Source organism: Anomaloglossus baeobatrachus, chromosome 9 (assembly GCF_048569485.1).
Source record: "Anomaloglossus baeobatrachus isolate aAnoBae1 chromosome 9, aAnoBae1.hap1, whole genome shotgun sequence".
Taxonomy (NCBI): domain Eukaryota; kingdom Metazoa; phylum Chordata; class Amphibia; order Anura; family Aromobatidae; genus Anomaloglossus; species Anomaloglossus baeobatrachus.
This window is the reverse complement of record NC_134361.1, coordinates 226961857-226986230: the sequence shown is the minus strand read 5'-3', so window position 1 is coordinate 226986230 and position 24374 is coordinate 226961857. Positions and strand designations below refer to the sequence as shown.

The following is a 24374-nucleotide window of genomic DNA, read 5'->3' as shown; positions in this document are numbered from 1 at the left end:
TCCCGATAAGCGTTTCTCCAACCGTATTGAGGATACGCGTTGTCTCTTCCCCCCTGACGTGCTCAAGCGCTCCAAAGGTGGATCCCCCAATCTCCAGGCTTGCGGCTAGATCTATAGTTGCAGTGGAAGATGGGACTTCACTTAAAGATGCCATTGACAGACAGACAGCCCTCTGGTTGCAATCTGTCTATGAAGCTATCGGCGGGTCGGTTGCCCCGGCATTCGCAGCCATAGAGGCACTCCAAGCTATTTCAGCTAGTATTGCGCAGAGGGACGCGGTCACATGTACATCTTGGCCGCAGTAGCGTCCTTCACCTCGCAATGTCGGCATTGCGACTCAAGCTGTTTATGCTGTCCTGGACTCTACGAGCCGTACGTCAGTGGCGTCCGCCAACTCCGTGTTGTTACGCTCCTAGTGTTAAGGGATTGGAGCAGATGCTGCTTCCACAAAAGTGCTTAACCAGATTGCCTTTATCTGGTGACAGACTGTTTCGTGAGCGGTTGGATTAAATCATTCAACTGCCCAAGGGTACGGATTCTTCCTTACCCCAGCTATCAAACAAGACCCATCAGGAGAAGGGACAGTCAAGGTTTCGGTCCTTCCCAGGCTCGGGCACGTCCCAATTGCCCTCGTCCAACAGGACTCAAAAGGCTCAGAGGGGCGCAGGTTCCTGGCGGGCTCAATCACGCCCGGAGAAGGCAGCCGGAGGAACCGCTACCAAGGCGGTTTCCTCATGACTTTCAGCCCTCTCTCTCCGCGTCCGCGGTCGGTGGCAGACTCCCCCGCTTTAGCGACATTTAACTGCCACAGGTCAATGGCCGGTGGGTGAGAGACAGTTTGTCGCAAAAACTTCCTCACCGGCCGAGCCGAGGCTCTTCTGCAGGCAGTAGGAGTCGTAATCCCGGTTCCTCCTCAGGAACAAGAGACACTTTTTACTCCGATCTGGTCGGGGTGACAAAATAGGACGACTCCTTCCGTTCCGTTCTGGACCTTAAACTGCTCAACAAGCACGTGAAAACCAGGCGGTTCCGGATGGAATCCCTCCGCTCCGTCATTGCCTCAATGTCTCAAGGAGATTTCCTAGCATCAATAGACATCAGGATGCTTATCTCCACGTGCCGATTGCTCCAGAGCACCGGCGTTTGCTACGATTCGTTATTGAAGACGAGCATCTTCGGTTCGTAGCCCTACCCTTCGGTCTGGCGACAGCCCCACGGGTTTTCACCAAGTTCATGGCAGCAGTGGGACCACTCCCGCACTCTCAGGGTCACCCTGTGATCCCTTACTTAGACCATCTACCTGTCAAGGCACTCTTTTAAGAGGCATGCCAACACAGCCTGAACATGGCGCTGGAGACTTCCCAGAGTTTCGGGTGGGTCCTCAACTTTTCAAAGTTAAACCCAATCGCTGGCATATCTTAGCTTGGGGTTTCACACTCTCTCAGCGATGGTGAAGCTTCCACTGGACAAACAGCGGTCACTACAGACGGGGGTGCAGTCTCTCCTTCAAGGAGACACCTCATCCAGAGGCAGTCCCTTTCACGCAGTTTCATCTGCGTCCACTTCAATAGAACATTCTTCGCTAATGGGAGGGGAAGTCGATGTCCCTACACAGGAACGTCCCCCTTTCTCAGACGATCAAGGACTCTCTTCAGAGGAGTCCACTCTTCAGATCAATTGTCTGGAGCTCTGGGCAGTGTATATTGCCCTGCAAGACTTCCTGCAGTGGCTGGAAGGCAAACAGATCCGAATTCAGTCGGACAATCCACAGCGGTGGCATACATCAACCACCAAGGCGGACTACGCAGTCGGCGAGCCTCCCAGGAAGTCCGCCGGATTCTGCTAGGGGTGGAAGACAGAGCATACACCATATCCGCAGTTCACATCCCGGGCGTAGAAAACTGGGAAGCAGACTTCCTCAGTCACCAGGGCGTGGACGCAGGAGAATGGTCTCTGCACCCGGACGGGTTTCACGAATCGGCACAACAGCAAGGTCCCGGTTTTCATGACGATCAAAGAGCTCTGGCGACAGGCATCTCACGGTCGGTCAACCGTGGGCACTACCAGACCGGCCAGACTTACTGTCCCAAGGGCCGTTTTTCCATCTGAATTCTACGGCCCTGAACCTACTGTGTGGCCATTGCGTCCTAGATCCTAGTGTCCTCAGGATTATCCCAAGGGGTCGTTGCCACCATGAGACAGGCTATGAAGCCCACGTCTGCTAAGATCTACCACGGAAGTGGAAGATTTTCTTTTACTGGTGCTCTGTACAAGGAGTGTCCCCCTGGCCATTGGCATTGCCTACTTTTCTTTCCTTCCTGCAATCTGGGTTGGAAAAGGGCTTGTCGCTCGGCTCCCTTAAAGGGCAAGTCTCGGCGCTATTGGTGTTTTTTCAGAAGCGTCTAGCACGACATCCGCAGGTACGCACGTTCCTGCAGGGGGTTTGTCATATCGTCCCCCCGTACGAGCGGCCGTTAGATCCATGGGATCTGAACAGGGTACTAGTTGCTCTCCAGAAGCCGCCTTTCGAGTCTCTGACGGATGTTTCACTCTCTCGACTATCACGGAAAGTGGCCTTTCTGGTAGCGATCACGTCTCTTCGGAGAGTGTCTGAGCTAGCAGCGCTGTCATCCAAGGCTCCCTTCCTGTTGTTCCACCAGGACAAGGTAGTGCTGCGCCCCATTCAGGAGTTTCTCCCTAAGGTAGTATCCTCGTTTCATATTAATCAGGATATCTCCTTACCTTCCTTTTGTCCTCATCCGGTTCACCGGTATGAAAAGGATTTACATTTGTTAGATCTGGTGAGAGCACTCAGAATCTACATTTCCCGCAGGGCGTCCCTGCGCCGCTCTGATGCACTCTTTGTCCTTGTCGCTGGCCAGCGCAAGGGGTCGCAGGCTTCTAAAGCCACCCTGGCTCGATGGATCAAAGAACCAATTCTGGAAGCCTACCGTTCTGCGGGGCTTCCGGTTCCTTCAGGGCTGAAGGCCCATTCAACCAGAGCCGTGGGTGCGTCCTGGGCATTACGACACCAGGCTTCGGCTCAACAAGTGTGCCAGGCAGCTACCTGGTCGAGTTTGCACACTTTCACCAAACATTATCAGGTGCATACCTATGCTTCGGCGGACGCCAGCCTAGGTAGAAGAGTCCTGCAGGCGGCAGTGGCCTCCTCGTAGAGGAGGGCTGTCTTGCAGCTCTAACTTGAGGTATTTTGTTACCCACCCAGGGACTGCTTTTGGACGTCCCAATCGTCTGGGTCTCCCAATAGAGCGCCGAAGAAGAAGGGAATTTTGTTACTTACCGTAAATTCCTTTTCTTCTAGCTCTTATTGGGAGACCCAGCACCCGCCCTGTTGTCCTTCGGGATTTTTGGTTTGTTTGCGGGTACACATGTTGTTCATGTTGAACGGTTTTCAGTTCTCCGATGTTACTCGGAGTGAATTTGTTTAAACCAGTTATTGGCTTTCCTCCTTCTTGCTTTAGCACTAAAACTGAGCAGCCCGTGATCCCACTGGGGGTGTATAGCCAGAAGGGGAGGGGCCTTACACTTTTTAGTGTAATGCTTTGTGTGGCCTCCGGAGGCAGTAGCTATACACCCAATCGTCTGGGTCTCCCAATAAGAGCTAGAAGAAAAGGAATTTACGGTAAGTAACAAAATTCCCTTCTTCTTCGGCGCTCCATTGGGAGACCCAGACGATTGGGTGTATAGCTACTGCCTCCGGAGGCCACACAAAGCATTACACTAAAAAGTGTAAGGCCCCTCCCCTTCTGGCTATACACCCCCCGTGGGATCACGGGCTTGCCCAGTTTTCAAGCTTTGTGCGAAGGAGGTCAGACATGCACGCATAGCTCCACTGTTTTTAGTCAGCAGCAGCTGCTGACTATGTCGGATGGAAGAAAAGTGGGCCCATATGGGGCCCCCAGCATGCTCCCTTCTCACCCCACTTTATGTCGGCGGTGTTTGTTAAGGTTGAGGTACCCATTGCGGGTACGGAGGCTGGAGCCCACATGCTGTTTTCCTTCCCCATCCCCCTCAGGGCTCTGGGTGAAGTGGGATCTTACAGGTCTCCAGGCACTGAGACCGGGCTCCATCCACAGACCCAGAGAACCTGCTGGATATGGAGCTGAGTATCGTCAGGGACAGGGCCCTGCTACATTAAGGTACTCTGTGTCCCCGTACACATCGCGCACACACACACCAGCATTGCTGGGAGTGTTAGTGCGCCGGGGACAACAGCGCGGAGCGCTCGTGCTATTATTCACGGCAGCTTTGCTGTGTGAATTTATGTATTGGGAACTGCCGCGCCGGGCCGCTGCTGGGTGTTTTTACACTGTGGCGCGGCTGGGACTTGTGGTGCGCCGGGGACTCCGCGCTGGCCGTGCACATAGGACGGCCGCGCTTATTACTCGAGTCCCCGGCTTTGCGGCCTAGTTTTCGTTTCGTTCCCGCCCCCAGCCCTGCCAGTCAGGGGAGAGGCGGGACGCTGTACAGACAGTCAGCGCCGAGGGCTGGAGTCTGCTTTGCATTCTCCAGCCCCCTTCAATGGACACAGTGGGACGCCAGTTTCCCGCTCTTGCCTGGGGCACGAGCACGGCCCGCCCCTCGTCACACGAGCTGGAGAAGGACGCCGGCAGCCATTCCTGCACGCAGTCCGAGCTGGGGAACGGAGACATGCTCTGGGCAACCAGTCACAGGACTCTGGCGACCACACACCCGCCTATAGGCGGGCGGTAAGCAGCACCTGAAGTGCTGACCCCACTAAATACCGAAGTGTCCATTTGTATTTTATGCTTGTATATACACTGCACTGTAGGTCGCTATTTTTGGCTATATGCCCTCCTAGATGGCGAGATAACAGCAGCAAAAAAGCAAGGGTGCTAAGGCACAGGTTTTCTAGGCTGCTTGTATTGCATGTGCTGAAGTGTTCATTTGTACTTATGCTTGTATGCTATACATTGCACTGTACGGTCGCTACTCTGGGCTATATTCTCCTAGATGGCTAGACTACAGCAGCAAAAAAGCTAAGGTGCTAAGGCACAGTTTTTCTAGGCTGCTTGTATTGCATGTGCTGAAGTGTTTATTTGTACTTATGCTTGTATGCTATACATTGCACTGTACGGTCGCTATTCTTGGCGATATTCTCCTAGATGGCTAGACTACAGCAGCAAAAAAGCAAGGGTGCCAAGGCACAGGCTTTCTAAGCTGCTCATATTGCATGTGCTGCAGTGTTCATTTGTACTTATGCTTGTATGCTATACATTGCACTGTGCGGTCGCTATTCTCGGCTATATGCTCCTAGATGGCTAGTCTACAGCAGCAAAAAAGCAACACAGGCTTTCTATGCTGCTTTTCCTGCATGTGATACTGTTCCACCGGCAGGTTCCACTGACCCCCGTTGTGTGCAATGCTCCCCTGTAGCACTTGGTCAGCCGGGGTCTCTACTAGAGGTGGCCAAAGGAACCACCTGTGAACCCTGTCCATGGACAGGGACGGTGTTGCAGTTTCGGCTGATAGATTGTCATGGGATAGTGACTTGCAGTCCAGACAGGCCATGGGCAATCTTGATCATTGCTCCCTGGCCACCCTCATTTGGAACGTACTCAGTGCTCCAGGGGGGTCCCAGGCATTCCAGGGTGAAGGCTCTGACACGGACGACAGTCCCAGACAGCCTAAGCGAGCTCGCTGGGAGCGGCACTCGGCCTCATCACTAGTCAGGGTCACAGCAGAGGACTCTCTGTATGATGAGGCAGACGTAGCTGATCAGGGCTTTGGTCCTGACACCGCTCTCAATCCGGATACACCGGATGGTGACGCCATGGTGAATGATCTTATAGCGTCCAGCAATGGCATGTTGGATATCTCTCCCCCAGCTCCTTCAGTGGAGCAGTCAGCTTCCCAGCAGGAGAAATCCCATTTCAGTATCTCATGCGTACATTGAGTACTTTTCTGGCCACGCTGACTCCAGAGAAGCAGTTCAGAATCACCACGCTTACCAGATAAGCGTTTTCTCCAAATGTATTAAGGATACATGTTATCCCTTTCCCCCTGACGTGGTCAGGCGCTGGACCCAGGGTCCAAAGGTGGATCCCCCAATCTCCAGGCTTGCGGCTAGATCCATAGTTGCAGTGGAGATGGGACTTCACTTAAAGATGCCATTGACAGACAGATGGACCTCTGGTTGAAATCTGTCTATGAAGCTATCGGCGTGTCGGTTGCTCCGGCATTCGCAGCCGTATGGGCACTCTAAGCTATGTCAGCTGGTCTTGCGCAGCTGGTCTTGAGCACAGGTACATCTGTGCCGCAGGTAGCGTCCTTATCCTCGCAATGTCTGCATTGCGACTTACCCTATTAATGCTGTCCGAGAGAGACAGTCGAGGTTTCGGTCCTTCCCAGGCTCGGGCAGGTCCAAATTGTCCTAGTCCAAAAGGGCTCAAAAGGCTCAGAGGGGCTCAGATTCCAGGCGGGCTCAATCACGCCCAAGGAAGGCAGCAGGAGGAACCGCTACCAAGGCGGTCTCCTCATGACTTTAAGCTCTCTCTCTCCGCATCCGCGGTTGGTGGCAGACTCTCTCGCCTTGGCGACATTTAGCTGCCACAGGTCACAGACCGGTGGGTGAGAGACATTGTGTCTCACGTGTACAGGATAGAGTTCTGTTCTCGGCCTCCGGCTCGATTCTTCAGAACTTCCCCACCTACCCACCGAGCCGATGCTCTTCTGCAGGCAGAAGGAGTGGTAATTCCTGTTCCTCTTCAGGAACAAGACACGGTTTTTCCTCCAATCTGATTGTGGGGGACCTAAAACTGCTCAACAAGCACGTGAAGGCCAGGCGGTTCCGGATGGCATCCCTCCGCTCCGTCATTGCCTCAATGTCTCAAGGAGATTTCCTAGCATCAATAGACATCAGGATGCTTATCTCCACGTGCCGATTGCTCCAGAGCACCAACGTTTGCTACGTTTCGTTATTGAAGACTAGCATCTTCAGTTCGTAACCCTGCCCTTCGGTCTGGCGACAGCCCTACGGGTTTTCACCAAGTTCAGGACAGCAGTGGGAGCAGTCCTGCACTCTCAGGGTCACTCGGTGATCCTTCCTTGGACGGTCGACTTGTCAAGGCACCCTCTCAAGAGGCATGCCAACACAGCCTGAGCGTAGCGCTGGAGACTCTCCAGAGTTTCGGGTGGATCATCAACTTCTCAAGGTTAAATCTGACACCGACCCAATCGCTGACATATCTGGGCATGGAGTGTCACGCTCCCTCAGCGATAGTGAAGCTTCCGCTGGACAAACAGCGTTCACTACAGACGGGGGTGCAGTCTCTCCTTCACGGCCAGTCACACTCCTTAACACGCCTCATGCAGAGGCAGTCAATTTCGCGCAGTTTCATCTGCGTCCACTCCAATGTGGCATTCTTTGCCAATGGGATGGGAAGTCGACGTCCCTAGAAGGAACGTCCCCCTTCTCAGACGGTCAAGGACTCTCTTCAGAGGAGTCCATCCTTCAAATCAATGTGCTGGAAATCTGGGCAGTGTATCTTGCCCTGCAAGCCTTCCAGCAGTGGCTGGAAAGCACACACATCCGAATTCAATCGGACAACTTCACAGCGGTGGCATACATCTACCACCAAGGCGGAACACGCAGTCGGCAAGCCTCCCAGGAAGTCCGTCGGAGTCTGATGGGGGTGGAAGACAGAGCATCCACCATATCCGCAGTTCACATCCCGGGCGCAGAAAACTGGGAAGCAGACTTCCTCAGTTGCCAGGGTATGGACGCAGGGGAAGGGTATCTTCACCCGGACGGTTTTCAGGAAATCTGTCAACGCTGGGGGATGCTGAACGTCGACCTAATAGCGTCTCGGCACAACAACAATGTTCCGATTTTCATGGCGCGGTATCACGATCAAAGAGCTCTGGCGGCAGACGCCTTAGTTCAGGTTTGGTCGCAGTTCCAGCTACCTATGTGTTTCCCCCTCTGACACTGCTGCCCAGAGGGCTACGCAACATCAGGTCCGTTTGCCGCCGCGCCATCCTCATCGCCACAGACTGGCCGAGGAGGTCGTAGTCCCCGGATCTGTGGCATCTCACGGTCTGCCAACCGTGGGCACTACCAGCCCGGCCAGACTTACTGTCCCAAGGGCCGTTTTTTCCATCTGAATTCTACGGCCCTGAACCTGACGGTATGGCCTTTGAGTCCTGAATCCTAGCGTCTTCAGGTTTATCTCAGGACGTCATTGCCACCATGAGACAGACTAGAAAACCGACGTCTGTCAAGGTCTACCACAGGATGTGGAGGATATTCTTCTCTTAGTGCTCTGCTCAGGGAGTGTCTCCCTGCCCATTTGCATTCCCTACTTTTCCTTCCTTCCTGCAATCTAGTTTGGAAAAAGGTTGTCACTCGGCTCTCTTAAAGGACAAGTCTCAGCGCTATCTGTATTCTTCAGAAGCGCCTAGCACCACTTCCTCAGGTACACACGTTCCTGCAGGAGGTTTGTCACATTGTCCCTCTGTACAAACGGCCGTTGGACCCATGGGATCTGAACAGGGTACTAATTGCTCTCCAGAAGCCGCCCTTCGAGCCTCTGAGAGATGTTTCACTCTCTCGACTTTCCCAGAAAGAGGCCTTTCTGGTAGCGGTCACGTCTCTTAGGAGAGTGTCCGAGCTAGCAGCGCTGTCATCCAAAAGCTTCCTTCCTGGTGTTTCACCAGGACAAGATAGTGCTGCGCCCGATTCCGGAGTTCTCCCTAAGGTGGTATCCCCCTTTCATCTCAATCAGGATATCTCCTTACCTTCCTTTTGCCTCATCCATTTCATCGATATGAAATGGATTTGCATTTGTTAGATCTGGTGAGAGCACTCAGAATCTACATTTCCCGCACGGCGCCTCTGCGCCGCTCGGATGCACTCTCTGTGCTTGTCGCTAATCAGCGTAAAGAGTCGCAGGCTTCCAAATCCACCCTGGCTCGATGGATCAAGGAACCAATTCTTGAAGCCTACCGTTCTGCTGGGCTTCCGTTTCCATCAGGGCTGAAAGCCCATTCTACCAGAGCCGTGGGTGCGTCCTAGGCATTACGACACCAGGCTACGGCTCAACAGGTGTGCCAGGCAGCTACCTGGTCGAGTCTGCACACTTTCACCAAACATTATCAGGTGCATACCTATGCTTCGGCGGACGCCAGCCTAGGTAGAAGAGTCCTGCAGGCGGCAGTTGCTTCCCCGTAGGGGAGGGCTGTTTTGCAGCTCTAACATGAGGTATTTCTTTACCCACCCAGGGACTGCTTTTGGACGTCCCAATCGTCTGGGTCTCCCAATGGAGCGCCGAAGAAGAAGGGAATTTTGTTACTTACCGTAAATTCCTTTTCTTCTAGCTCCTATTGGGAGACCCAGCACCCGCCCTGTTTCCTTCGGGATTTTTGGTTGTTCGGGTACACATGTTGTTCATGTTGAACGGTTTTCAGTTCTCCGATGTTACTTCGGATTGAATTTGTTTAAACCAGTTATTGGCTTTCCTCCTTCTTGCTTTAGCACTAAAACTGAGCAAGCCCGTGATCCCACGGGGGGTGTATAGCCAGAAGGGGAGGGGCCTTACACTTTTTAGTGTAATGCTTTGTGTGGCCTCCGGAGGCAGTAGCTATACACCCAATCGTCTGGGTCTCCCAATAGGAGCTAGAAGAAAAGGAATTTACGGTAAGTAACAAAATTCCCTTCTTTATCAGCAGGAGATTATCACTACAGGATTAGGTGTCTCATGCCTCCTGGTCCAACCACACCCCTACCACTGATTGGCTGCTTTCTGTCATTATACAAGTATACATAGAAAGCAGCCAATCAGAAGTGTGGGCGGGGTTATGCACAGCCCAGCATTCCTAGATCTGCAGCAGAGAAAACTGTGATTGTATCAAAACTGCTGCACCCAGTAAACAAAGTGAGACCTTACTGGAATCGGGGTCTTAGCCCCTACATCATGCAGCCGACAGATTAATTATATCTATTATTATCAATGAACGAGATGCGAAGTTGGAGGGTGGAAATCTAAAGAAGTTACAGGTTTTGACTTTGGCCAACACCTGAGTATAAAATCTGTGCCTACTGTTAGTTATAGGAAGAAATGAGCAGTATTTATATATATGTGTGTGTGTGTGTGTGTGTGTGTGTATATGTATAGGTGTGGAAAATATATATATATATATATATATATATATATATATATATATATATATATATATATATATATATATATATATATATATATATATATATGTGTGTGTATATGTATATGTGTATATGTGTGTGTGTATATATATATATGTGTGTGTATGTATATATATGTATATGTGTATATGTGTGTGTGTATATATATATGTGTGTGTATGTATATATATGTATATGTGTGTGTGTGTGTGTGTGTGTGTGTGTGTGTATATATATATATATATATATATATATATATATATATATATAAAATATATTTATATTATATTATATTATATAATAAAAAATCAAGAATCTAATTTTATATGTAATATATTCTATATATATTCTATATATATATATATATATATATATATATATATATATATATATATATATATATATATATATATATATATATATATATATATATATATTTTTTTTTTAACTTTATTTTTTTTATTTGCACCCTAGACGCAAAGCTGAGGAAGATCGGATACGGAAGGACGAAGAAAAAGCAAGAAGGGAACTGATCAAGCAAGAGTATCTCCGACGGAAGCAGCAGCAAATCTTAGAAGAGCAGGGAATCGGAAGACCCAAGCCCAAGCCGAAACCCAAGAAATCCCGGCCGAAGTCCGTCCACAGAGAGGAATCGTACAGCGACTCAGGAACCAAGTATTCATCCACGCGTACGTCACTCTTTAGAGCCCCATAACGTCCCCACCTTGCTGCGCCGGGATCTCTGCATGGCCTTTGTCTGCAATCTGATGGTGTCGGTGGTGGGGCATGTATAGGAGATATTGGCCACGCGTAGATCCGGGTGGTATTTGCTCTGCTCCTTTACAATATGTGATCCTCGTGTATTTGTCTGCAGCGGATAACTTGAGCAGCGCACAGTCCGGTTCCAGTCTCTCTTTGGCATCCGGTGCAACTACGGAGGCTGAGAGTGTCCATTCTGGCGGCACGCCTTCACACAGGTACACACACGTGATATTCCTCTGTGTTTTATCCTGCGGTCCTATACGGTCATTATTCTACATAATGTGTCGTCTTCCCTCTACGCCGGCAGGGTGGACTCTGTGGAGACCTTGTCTGTAGCAAGCAGGCACCAAAGCCGCACTGCGGAGCGGGACTGGGAGAACGCGTCCACGGCCTCTTCTGTCGCATCCGTCGCAGAATATTCAGGTTCTCTAAGAACTAAATGCACTTCTCATCTCTGGCTGCAGATTTTGCAGATGTCGTCATCGCTTTTTGATATTCATAGTGCAATTAATTGCTTTCTCCCTCTTCTTTTTTTTTTTTTTTTTATTCTTTTGCTTTTTTACTGACTTCTTAGTCCCTTTCTTGCACATTTGCCTGCACCTCCTTGTTTACTGCTTTATATGATGAATGGTGGAAATTCCGTCCTTTATTGGCTCTAAAATGACACATTTACCGCTTTATAGGATGCACTTTTGTCCCCCCAAAACTCGGAGGGGATTGGGGGGGTGCATCTTATAATCCGGGCATGGCTTACTTGGGTGGCGGTGGTGGAGCAGGGTCACAGGACGCAGGATCGGCGATATTGAAGGCTCAGAGGAGGGGGTGTCGCTGCAGCGGGGCAGCTCAGGAGGGTCACAGGAGAGAGGGTCTTCAACACTGTGGGCACGGAGGTATTGCAGCGCCATTGACCTGACTGCAGGCTCCATTGAACTGCCGGCTGTTGACACGATGGCCTTCAAGAAAATGGCCGTGGAGGTCAATCTGCGCATGCGCTGGCGCCATGGCCATTTTCTTGAAGTTCATCACGTCAACAGCCGGCAGCTCAATGGAGCGGTGACCCTCCTGAGCTGTGACCCCACACCCCTCCTTCGAGGCCGCAGCATAGCTGACCCTCCTGAGCCGCGATACCCCACAGCATCATGGACCCTGCCACCGCTCCCCCCCCTCCCAGTGAGCCATTATAAGACGCACTAGGATTAGAAGACGGACCCTCGTTTTTAACATAAAAAATGTTTTTTTTTTCCTATTTTCCGCCTCTAAATTTGGGGTGCGTCTTATAAGATGAAAAATGCGGAATATATGAAGAATTTTATTTCTGTATTTTGACATTGTAATGCTCCTGATGCTGCCCCCTCCGTTATTATGGGGTCCGCACCATCCTGCTCAGTGCAGTGGTATCTGGTCTTGTGTTGGTAATGTCTGTCTGATTTTCTGTGATGTTTACCACTAATGATCACTTTTTTTTTTTTTTTTTTTTAAAGGTCCAAAACTTTATAAAGAGCCCAGCAGTAAGTCAAATAAGCCCATAATCCACAATGCGATCTCCCACTGCTGCCTCGCCGGGAAGGTGAACGAGTCCCAGAAGAACTCCACCCTGGATGTAAGTGCACAATGTACCACGCCCCGTCCCTCTAGGCCCGCGCTCGCCCCCGGTTGGGATTTTGCCGTAGATCTCTCGGCTCTATCCTATCGGGATCAGCAGAATGCAATTTCCAAAGTCCCCCCCCATTCACGAGACCAAAAGGACATAATCCCGGCCTCCGTCTAGTGAATGAGGGACGGCGACGACATTAAATTAGTGTTTCGGATATTTCCTCATCAAAATTTGGGAGGAAAAGGGGGGGGGGGTCTTATAAGCCGAATGTAGTGTATGGAGTGGGGTCACAGGAGGCGGCACGGTGGCTCAGTGGTTAGCACTGCAGTCTTGTGGTGGCTCAGTGGTTGGCACTGCAGTCTTGTGGTGGCTCAGTGGTTAGCACTGCAGTCTTGTGGTGGCTCAGTGGTTAGCACTGCAGTCTTGTGGTGGCTCAGTGGTTAGCACTGCAGTCTTGTGGTGGCTCAGTGGTTAGCACTGCAGCCTTGCAGCGCTGGGATCCTGGGTTCAAATCCCACCAAGGACACCATCTGCAAGGAGTTTGTATGTTCTCCCTGTGTTTGCGGGGGTTTCCTCTGGATTCTCCGGTTTCCTCCCACACTCCAAAGACATACAGATAGGGACTTTAGATTGTGAGCCCCAATGGGGACAGTGTTGACAATGTATGTAAAGCGCTGTGGAATTAATAGCGCTCTATAAATGAATAAAATTATTATTATTATTATTATATTGGGGGTGAGGCAGGGGCCATCCTAAAACTATCGGCGGTGCGGGCTTCAAATAATTTCGCCCAGAGTCGGTGCATGCGCAGATGGGGCTCTCGGCTCAAGATCTCATCTACGCACGCGCCGTCTCCGATCCACTGATCTCCCAGCAGCGGACTTAAGGAAAATGGCGCCCGGAGGTGGCCGTTGAGCCAGTTGCTCAATCTGCGCATGCGCCAACTCTGGGCGCCATTTTTTTGAAGTCCGTACTGCTGACAGTTTCTGGATGCTCCTGCCTCACAGCACGCGCAGCATCGCCCCTGCCTATGGTGACCCCGATGCACCACCACTGCCGCTCCCCTTTTGATAAGACACCACCAGATTATAAAATTAACCCCATATTTTTTTTTCTCCAAATTTGGGGTGCGTCTTATAAAACAAAATAATTTTATCATATTTTTTTTTTTTTTCTTTATTAAATCCAGGAGCTCGAGAAGTGCGACTCCAACCACTACATCATCCTGTTCCGCGACGCCGGCTGTCAGTTCCGAGCACTTTATTCTTACTACCCAGACTCTGAGGAAATCTGTAAGTTGACGGGAACAGGCCCCAAAACCATCACCAAGAAAATGATCGACAAACTGTACAAATACAGCTCGGACAGAAAACAGTTTACTGTGATCCCCGCCAAAACCATGTCGGTCAGCGTCGACGCACTGACTATCCATAACCACTTGTGGCAAGCCAAGCGACCCGCATTGCCAAAGAAGAACCCGCTGTACAAGTGACCCCCGCGCGGGCCCTAGAGGAACATGTTTACGCCTTTTTTCCTGTAGTGGATATGAAGAGTGCAGCACTTTGAATGTTTTTTTTCTTTTTTTTTTTTTTCTCCGTTTTATTCTTTTTTTTTCTTTTTCAAAAGGGAAGTTTTAATATGCGTTTTACATGGACAATAATTTTTTTTTTTTTTTTTATTTATTTTGCAGGTTCTAGTCTCTCTACACCAAAACCATTGATGTGCTCAATACTTATTTTTTTTTCCCATTTACACTATTTTCTCTGTGGACGACATCTGCCATGAAAAATCAAAACGGACTCCTTCAATGCAAGGAACTCGATGCATGATGCTTTTTTTATTTTTATTATTTTTTTTTTTTACCAAGTGGATTTCCATTTACTTGAAGTGCTCCCAAACTAATAAACTATGGAAACCGGGAGACACCTGAAAATAATAATAATTATTTCCAGCAGCTGTAGGAAGAAAAAAAAATAAATTTGAAGGAGGGGAATGTAAAAGCGTGGAAAAATAATTGTAGTTACTGCTGGGTTTTTGTTTGTTTTCTTTTTCTTGTGCTGCTGATATTTAGGAATTACTCTCCTATTTTTAAGCTAATGTTTAGGAATTATACACACAATATACATAGCTGTCCTGTAATCCACAACAAATTCTGATTTGGATGTATTTTTTTTTTTTTTTTTTTTTTGCCCCTCCCGGAAAATAATTGTAGTTACTGCTGGTTCTTTGTTTATTTTATTTTTTTTTTCTTATGCTGCTGATATATTGGGAATTATTCTCCTGTTTAGGAATTATACACACTAATATGGCTGTCCTGTAAAATCCACAACACATACTAATTTGGATGCATTTTTTTAATTATTTGCCCCTCCCTGGAAAAATAATTGTAGTTACTGCTGGCTTTTGTTTTTTTTTTTGTTTTTTTTTGTGATTCTGATATTTAGGAATCCTTATTTTTTTAAGCTGATATTTAGGAATTATACACACTAATATCGGCTATATAGTCCACAACAAGTACTGGTTTGGATGCCTTTTTTTTTTATTTTTACTTCAGCCCCTTCCCCAGAAAATAATTGTAGCTACTGCTGTTTTTTTTTTTTGTTTTTTTTTTATTTTCCATTTTGTACAGCTGATGGTAACAAATTATACACACTGTAATATGGATGTCCTTTAAAATCCACAACAAATACAAATTTGGATGCATATTTTTTATTTTTTTTTTAAATTGGCCCCTCCCTGTAAAAAATAATTGTAGTTACCGCTGGCTTTTTTTTTTTTTTTTTTCTTGTGCTGCTGATATTTAGGAATTATTTTATATTGCTTAAGCTGATATTTAGGAATTATACACACTAATATCAGCCATATAATCCACAAGAAATACAGATTTGGATGCATTTTTTTTTTTTTTTTATCAAAAGAAAAAAAATTTTTGTAGCTACTGCTTTTTTTTTTTTTATTTTATTTACTTTCCTTTTTTTTTTTTTTTTTTTACAGCTGATAACACATTATACTCACTACAATATGGCTGTCCTGTAAAATCCACAACAAATACTAATTTGGAAAAATAATTGTAGTTACTGCTGGCTTTTTTTTTTTTTTTTTCTTGTGCTGCTGATATTTAGGAATTATTTTATATTGCTTAAGCTGATATTTAGGAATTATACACACTAATATCAGCCATATAATCCACAAGAAATACAGATTTGGATGCATTTTTTTTTTTTTTTTTATCAAAAGAAAAAAAATTTTTGTAGCTACTGCTTTTTTTTTTTTATTTTATTTACTTTCCTTTTTTTTTTTTTTTTTTTTACAGCTGATAACACATTATACTCACTACAATATGGCTGTCCTGTAAAATCCACAACAAATACTAATTTGGAAAAATAATTGTAGTTACTGCTGGCTTTTTGTTTTGTTTTGTTTTTTTTTGTTTTTTTTTTTTTCTGGTATGTATGTCCTTTATGCCACAACAAATGCTGATTTGGATGTTATTTTTTTTTTTTAATTTTATTTTTATCACCCCCTTCGCCCCTCCAGAGGTACAGTGATATTGAAATATTCATTCTAAGTGATCCATACAATAGACGTAGATCAGTTCCACGGTACGCCTGTCTGTGTAAAAATATATCGGTGCACTTATAAAATAGAGAAAAAAAAATCAATCATTTTGTTTTAATGGTTTTATGATGTTACAATTGCTGTATCCTAAAAGACGCACGCTCTGAAAAAACGAGTGCGCAGTGATGCGGTTTTTTTTTTGTTTTTTTTGGGGGTTTTTTTGGAGTGACTTATTTATTTTTTTTGGGGGAGGACATTTTTTTTTTTTTTTGTTTTACTCATATAAAAATAAATTACAAAAACTGCAGATTTTTAGAAAATTCAAATCAATCCTCCGCGCTTACAGTCGGGACTGTTCGTGAAATCATTCGCCTCGGACTTGGAAGGAAATCGCTTTCTCCGTGATTTTACGATCTCGCGCACTTTGGAGTCTTTTTTTTTTTTCTTTTTTTGCCTGTACCGCCATTATTGAGTTGTCCTTTTTAATTAAAACGCGACGCCGGAAATATTTAAATCTATTTTTTTTTTCCAGAGTATTATATATATTTTTCTTTTTTTTTTTTTTCGGTTTGCACTTGTCTGAAGTATTACTTGAATTACTTTGGTACAATATGAAGATGCTCGTACTTACACTAAATAGCCGTCGGATGTGGGGGGTCCAGATCTGGATTTGTAGGTGCCCCCTCGCTCCCCCGCAGTGGATGGCGAGACATTTGCTTTGATGTTAAATGGTGATTTTATTGTCAAGGGGGGGGTCGGCTCAGCAGATGTCGCCACTTTAAATGCCACCATACCCGGTAATGCCCTTCTTCCATGTTACTCCAGACTGCTGCAGTTCTGTATATATTCGTTGTCGATGTTTCTGTATATAACCGAAAAGCTTTATAAGTCTACAGTGCATACAGAGGATTTGTTATCATGCTCCCCCCCCCCCCCCCACCCTTGCCTGTGATCCGTATCCTCCCCCCCCACACACACCTTCACCATGGTTATTTAACTCCTATTTATTTTATGAAAGCACTGAAATTAAATAAAATAAAATACTGTACCTCGTTCTTTCCTTTCTTATTTTTTTAATCTGTTTGTCTATTCTGTCATTTTTATTTTTATTCATTTTTTATTTTTTTTTTTTTATTACATTTATTGTGCTAAAAAGCGAGCATGCCTCATCTACTATTGAGCTAATAATACTGCTCATGCAGGGGCTCAGAGCGGCTTTGTGTTACGGTGGGCAGTGAGTGCCCAGGGTGGACCCACTGGGCCGTGCACTGGATTCTCCCCGAAGGAGCAACCAGCAGTAAACCCCGATACAGGGATTGTGTGGTGCACCAACGGAGGGCCTAAATGCACGACTGCTAGGGACCAATGGGGATAGTCTCACGGACAGGTAATGTCTTTAACGTCCAGAGCTAGCAACGTCTGACGTGGTAGTAGAGGGGAAGGCCTGGGGCGGGCCGGCCCCAGAGGTGGAGGCCCGGCCCCAGAGGTGGAGGCCCGGCCCCAGAGGTGGAGGCCCGGCCCCAGAGGTGGAGGCCCGGCCCCAGAGGTGGAGGCCCGGCCCCAGAGGTGGAGGCCCGGCCCCGGGCATGCCGGCCCTGGGAAGATGGCAGAAGGTAGGCTTCTAGGACTGCACAGAGGTTAACAATACTGGAACTAGGACAAGGCAAACGGTACTGGACACAGAGGTAGAACTAGCAATGCACTAACTAGTAGGCAACATTGCTCAGGCGCCTCCTATAGATGGAGGTGATCTTCAAAACCTTTGTCAATAGGTGACCTCTGGGATCACTTTCAAGTAATGGGACACTGGCCCTTTTTGAAAGGGGGCATAGCCACACGTATACCCTATACCAGTGATGGCGAACCTATGGCTCGCGCGCTGTCACCACACTGAGCCACGTTGAACTGCCGATGTGATCGCACCGGCAGTTCCACGTGGTGTTTAGCAGAGGAGACCTCTCACCTCCCTCTGACACGCATCCTCTCCTGGGCCGCAGGCCTGTTGCCTAGGAGACGGAGGAGCGTCACTCAGTAGGCGGCGCCGGTGTCTTGTGGCCGCGCGGTGGAGCTGCTGCTAGAAGGTGAGTTGTTTTTTTTTTTTGTTTTTTTTAAAGCGGTTTGCGGCTGTGCCAAGGTATGGGGGACAGTGCCAGCACGGGGAAAACATGGGAGCACGGGGAAAACATGGGAGCACGGGGGAAACATGGGAGCACGGGGGAAACATGGGAGCACGGGGCATGGAGAGCACGGGGGAAACATGGGAGCACGGGGGGCATGGGGCAAACATGGGAGCACGGGGCATGGGGAGCACGGGGAAAACATGGGAGCACGGGGCATGGGGAGCACGGGGAAAACATGGGAGCACGGGGCATGGAGAGCACGGGGGAAACATGGGAGCACGGGGGGCATGGGGCAAACATGGGAGCACGGGGCATGGGGAGCACGGGGAAAACATGGGAGCACGGGGCATGGGGAGCACGGGGAAAACATGGGAGCAACGGGGCATGGGGAGCACGGGGGAAACATGGGAGCACGGGGGGCATGGGGCAAACATGGGAGCACGGGGCATGGGGGGCATGGGGCAAACATGGGAGCACGGGGCATGGGGAGCACGGGGGAAACATGGGAGCACGGGGCAAACATGGAGAGCACGGGGCATACAGACAGAGCACGGGGCAAACATGGGCGCACGGGGCATGGGGAGCACGGGGCAAACATGGGAGCACGGGGCATACAGACAGAGCACGGGGCATACATGGCTGCAAGGATGGGGGAAACGTGCGAAGATGGGGGCAACAAGACTGCAAGGATGGGGGGGAAACATGCAAGGATGGGGTACATTTAGCAGGAAGGGGAACATTTACCAGTATGGGGGATACATGCCAGGATAGGGGGAACATGAACATGCCAGGATGAGGAACATTTAGCAAGAAGGGTGACATTTATCAGGATGGGGTACATTTACCAGGATAAGGGAACATGCCTGGAGGAGGTACATTTACCAGGATGGGGGTCATTTTACAGCATGGGGGAACATGCCAGGATGGGGTACATTTACAATGATGGGGTACATTTACCAGGAAAGGGGACATTTACCAGGATAAGGCCACATGTCTGGATGAGGTACATTTACCAGGATGGGGTCATTTTACAGCATGGGGGGAACATGCCAGGATGGGGTACATTTACCAGGATGGGGTACATTTACCAGGAATGGGGTACATTTACCAGGATGGGGAATATGCTGGGATGGGGTATATTTGCCAGGATGGGGCATGATTGGGACAGATATACCAGAATGTAGGAAATATATATCAGGATGGGGGACATGTTTACCAGGAAGTAGTCATGAAGGGGGACAGAACTACACAATGAAAGGGGAGGGTTGCAACTCCTACGTCTTTATGGGATTTCAAGATGTTCAGACTTTGAAATGTAGATGTGGATTACAGGTGACATCTGATTGCATTCCAGGCTAAAATCTGTCTAATAAACTGCAATTTTTTCCAGAAAGATCAATCCAACTGCTGTGTCTGGAAAGGGCAGGGGCTCAGCTTCAGTGTGTGGTAAGCACGAGCGTGATGTCCCCTGCTGAGGAGAAGACGGCAAAGGTAAGGTTACAATCAATTCTTTACATAATAGGATTGGTTGGCACTTCGGGAAAAAAAATGGATTTAGGGCTACAGTTTGGGCACTCGGCCTGTAAAAGGTTCGTCATGACTGCCCTATACTATACTCACACAAGACTGGCGCATGGCCTGAAAGCAGGTGGAGGACGCGATAGATCCCAGGGAAGGAGAAGAGTCAGTGGAGCCGCTGGGCAGGTGAGAGGTAGGATGCCCCCGCCGGAGCCTGAGAGCGGGGACGTGCGATAACACCGCGCTGGGACTGGGCAGGTGAGAGGGAAGGAGCCCCCACTGGGAGCGGGGCTAGGTGCTACACTTTGTAAGCAATCCCAAAACCCGGACCCATCTTCGTTCTTCTGCTCGTGTAAGTTAAGATAATACAAATATATTTGCTAGGTATGCTTTGACAACTTTTCTTGGTTGCTTCATTGGGGGACACAGGAACCATGGGTTAGTCTTCTGCCACCTGGAGGCTGACAGTAACCAAACATCTTAAAAGTTGGCTCCTCCTCAACAGACTATAACTAACTTGTTGACACCAGGTCTCCTCAGTTTGGCTTGGGGTCAATTAAAGGCAGACTTGGGTCCATTGTTAAACCTAGAACATCAGGACAACTGCATGGTCAGAAAAGCAAGCCCCCCCTACGTCCAGAAGCAACAGAGAGGAGTTTCCCACACATGAGGAGTTCTCTTGGGTGTTTGGCCGTTGTCTTCTCTTCCATGATGCATGGCTGGTGGTGCTCAAATATGTCTTGGTCAGAGAGATCGTCTTCTCTGGTTACAGGATAGAATTCACCACACTCCCGCAGGATCGGTAATTCAAATGCTGGACCCCACCATAAGATCCAGTTTGGGTCAGAGCAGATCTTTTCTTCTGGCAGGGGGTATTTACGCCTGTCTTGCCTCTACAATGTTTCCAGAGGTCCTACCCAAATCTATTCTACATACCCAAGGGCGATGCTCGGTGTGGCCCATCCTTGACCCAAGTCTACTGAACAAGAAGGCCTGACTGCACTATTTCAAGATGGAGTCTTTCTGCTCATTCATCACCTCCATGGAACCCGGAGAGTTTCTGTCTTCAGTTGACATGCAGGACTTGTATGCTCATGTACTCATCAGTGGTTTCTACCCTTTGCAGTCAGCCAGGAGTATTTTTCAGTTTGTGGCTCTTCCCTTCTGCTTAGCCATAGCAACCAAGGTTTTTACAAAGGTCTTGGCTCCTTAGTTGGAGAGCCTACAGGCAATCTTGGATACACTGGTTCGCTTCAGGTGGGCTATCAATAGGGCGAAGTTATTTCTGGTTCCAGTGCAGGAACTATGTTTCTGTAGATTATATATTCAACACATTTGAGGCAAGTGTCTTGCTCCCTGGAGGAGAAAAGATCAGCTCTTCAGTCCGACATCCAGACCTTGAGGCAACTAGGGAAGAACCCCCTCTGGCACTAGATGAGAATTCTAGGCAAGATAGTGACGGCTTTTGAGGCAGTTAAGTCTGCCCAAACTCCTTCAGATTGCCCCCCTGTCTTGGGACAAGTTGGTGCATTCTCTCGATTGGTCTATCTCCCTACCATCCCACAATTGACAGTCTTTTGGATGTTGGGTAACGTCACCTCTGCTTTATCAGGGTCACTCCTTCCGCCCTACTCAGTGGCAGGTTCTGACGACAAACCACAGTCTCCTTGGGTGGGGAGCCGTGTTCAATCATTTCAACGTTCATGGAAGAGACCGGAAAGGCTTCTACCTATCAACATATTGGAACTCCGAGCCATCCGCCCTTCATTTCATTGGCAACATTTAGTTTCAGGTTTACTCTTCTGGATCCAGTCCCATATTGCCACCGCGGTGGCATATATCAGCCATCAAGGCGGACCTCTCAGTCAATCAGTCATGGTAGAGGTCTCAAGGATTTTCGAGTGGGTGGAAGACAGAATACTGTTACTCGCAACAATTTCCCCAAAGCGGACAATTGGGCCACAGATTTTCTAAGTAACGAGGGGTTATCCACAGGAGAGTTTTCACTTCATCCACATGTCTTAAGCCAGATCTCTTTTTGGTGGGTCACCCCGATGTCGATCTGGCGTCCAGGCTAAACTGCAAGGTGTTCAGGTTTGTAGCCAGGTCTCGAGATCCACTGGTTCCTTGGTCTCAGTTCACCCCTTCGTACATGTTTCCACTTCTTACCCTGCTATCAATAATACTTAAGGAGTCCAGGGCAGAGACTGGGATTCCTTCCATCCTCATCGTCCTGGACTAGCTTAGAAGATCCTGGTATGCAGACGTAATCAACCTCCTGGCAGATATTCCATGGCCTCTCCCAGACTGTCCAGGTCATCTCTCCTATCAGAATTTATTGTTGCTCAGTTAACAGCATGGTTATTTTGAAGCCATGATTATAAGGGCATCAAGACTTTTGCAATTATTCAGACTATCATTAAGGCACAAAAGTCCATCTAGTTGTGTATCAACCATAGCACTTGGATGGCCTGTTTTGTTCGTTTGAGTCCAGCAACGTTGCCCCAATGTCCTTCTTTTTTCCAGTACTCTCTAATTTTTTCATACTGGTCTGGAGTCCAGACTGGTGCTTAGTTCCCAAAAGGGTCAAGTATCCGCTTTGGCTGTTCTATTTCAGAGAGATCTGACTTTTAAGCCACCTGTCAAGACTTTTTTCTTCTGGGAATGACACATGCTAGGCCGCTGTATTGGCAACCCCTTGATCTTTGGGATCTCAGTCTTGTTTTGTAAGTGCTTCAGTCACCACCTTTTGAACTAGAGACAACTCACCATTACCTTGGTCTTGTAAGGTGACTTTTCTCAGGTGGGTTTCGGAACTAGCTGCCGCCTCCTGTTGCGCTCCTTACCATATCTTGCACCTAGACAAGGTGATGTGGCTGATTCAGTCTTTTCTTCCGAAGGTGGTCTTGGCTTTCCACCTTAACAAGGACATTTTCTTACCTTTGTTCCACCTTTTGCCCTCTCATCCTGGTAGAGAGCTTTGCATAAGCTGGACGTTGTTGGCGCTACTTGTCAGCCACCGCCCCATTCAGCCGTTCAGGTTCCTTTTTTATGGTTCCAGAAGGCCCACGCAAAGACCTGCCCACCTATAAGGCGTTCATTGCTCCCTGGATTCGGTCTGCCATTATCGACGCATGTAGGATGACTGTCGGATCTTCCGGTTAGGGCGCACTCTACGTGGCCTCCTTAGCTGTCTACTGTGAAGATGTAATTTACCCTCTCACTGTATATGCTGTACAGATTCCTATTTCAAGCTGGGTTCATTGTCTTATTTGAACTACTTCTGTGTACATTTCTATTGTTGTAGGTAATCACCCCCCTAAAATGCAAGGTTATATCCTCTTGAGGCACTTCCATCCCTGGGAGTAGGGGGAGGTGGGCCTAGAGTCCAACTAGTGTAAACTCTGCTTACCTGGGAGATTCAGGCAGAGTGAGCTGAAACTTGAAGGGAGCAGGAGCTCCAGCCTGTGTGGCTGTGGACACGGACGGAGCTAGGCCTGTGTGGCGGCCCGTGGGATTGTGTGGAACTCTTTGGACTACTGTAAGGACGATTGCTTTGTAATCCGGTCCGAGGATTGTCGGGAAGGGCCCCCGAATCTGTTTTACGTGGACTTATCGTGTGCTGTTCCAGTGTTCTTGTGAATAAATCTGTTGGATCGTTCCTCGGCCTGTTGTCTCTCCTTGCTCTGCTGTACACCCCGTCACAAACTGGTTGGCAGCGGCGGGATCAGAGCAGAAGAAATGGAGGACAACAGCCAATCGACGTCTGAAACCAGAACCTCAGGATACAGGAACTGGACTGTGGCGAGTCTACAAACAAAGGCCCGTGAATTAGGTGTCGGCTACAAAGGACTCTCTAAGGAGCAACTAATTGAGGCATTGGAACACGCTTGCCTGCAAGATGGCACCGAGGAACAATTTCCACAGCAAGGGGAGCAAAGACGGGAGCCGGAGGTGAATACCCAAAAAAGTCAATGGGTTGTGTGGTACAAGGAAAAGATGGCACTGCTTGGAGATGAGGCCACCATAGAAGATAAGAGGGAGGCCATGCGTGGAGCTGAAGAGAAGGAGCGCAGGATGGAGGAGATGGCATTGCTGGATAAGCAGCTCGCTGTGGAAGCCGCGAGAGGTTCCAGACAGACTGTAACCCCAGCACCCATCATGAGGGAACTTCCCAGAGTGTCCCGCAAAGACTTCAAGCAGTTTAATGAGGCTGCTGGTGACATTGAGGGCTTCTTCCAGGACTTTGAGCATCAGTGTCGATTTAATGGAAGTCCCAGAAAGGGAGCGCGTCCGGCATCTGGTTGGGCTCTTAGAGGGTGGAGCTGCTGCAGCCTATAGAGCTATGGACCATCGGTGGAACTGTGAGTAGGCGGATATTAAACAGACTATTCTAGAACATTATGCTGTAACGCCAGACACTTACAGGACTCAGTTCCGTACTCTAGCATGTGATGAGGAAGTGTCCTTCAAGATGTATGCCCACAAACTCAAACATCTGTGGCATCGTTGGTTGGAGGCAGAGGAGTCCTTAACCTTGGAGACCGTCCTCCAGGTCCTCCTAAAAGAGCAGTTTTACTTCAAGTGCCCCGCTGAGATCCGGGAATGGGTGCGTGAGAGAAAACCAGCGACAGTGGAG

At 48.5% G+C, this 24374-nt stretch overlaps 1 protein-coding gene across 1 annotated transcript in view; it reads left to right on the top strand.

Moving 5' to 3' along the window:
* Positions 1-14609, top strand: part of LOC142251922 (calmodulin-regulated spectrin-associated protein 1-like) — a 48189-nt gene extending 33580 nt beyond the window's left edge. Inside the window, exons 4-8 of the mRNA XM_075324970.1 lie at positions 10658-10872; positions 11058-11160; positions 11253-11368; positions 12427-12545; positions 13729-14609. Coding sequence (XP_075181085.1) covers positions 10658-10872; positions 11058-11160; positions 11253-11368; positions 12427-12545; positions 13729-14031 — 856 coding nt within the window. The 3' untranslated portion in view covers positions 14032-14609. The remainder of the gene's footprint in view (positions 1-10657; positions 10873-11057; positions 11161-11252; positions 11369-12426; positions 12546-13728) is intronic.
* The last annotated feature ends 9765 nt before the right edge of the window (positions 14610-24374 follow it).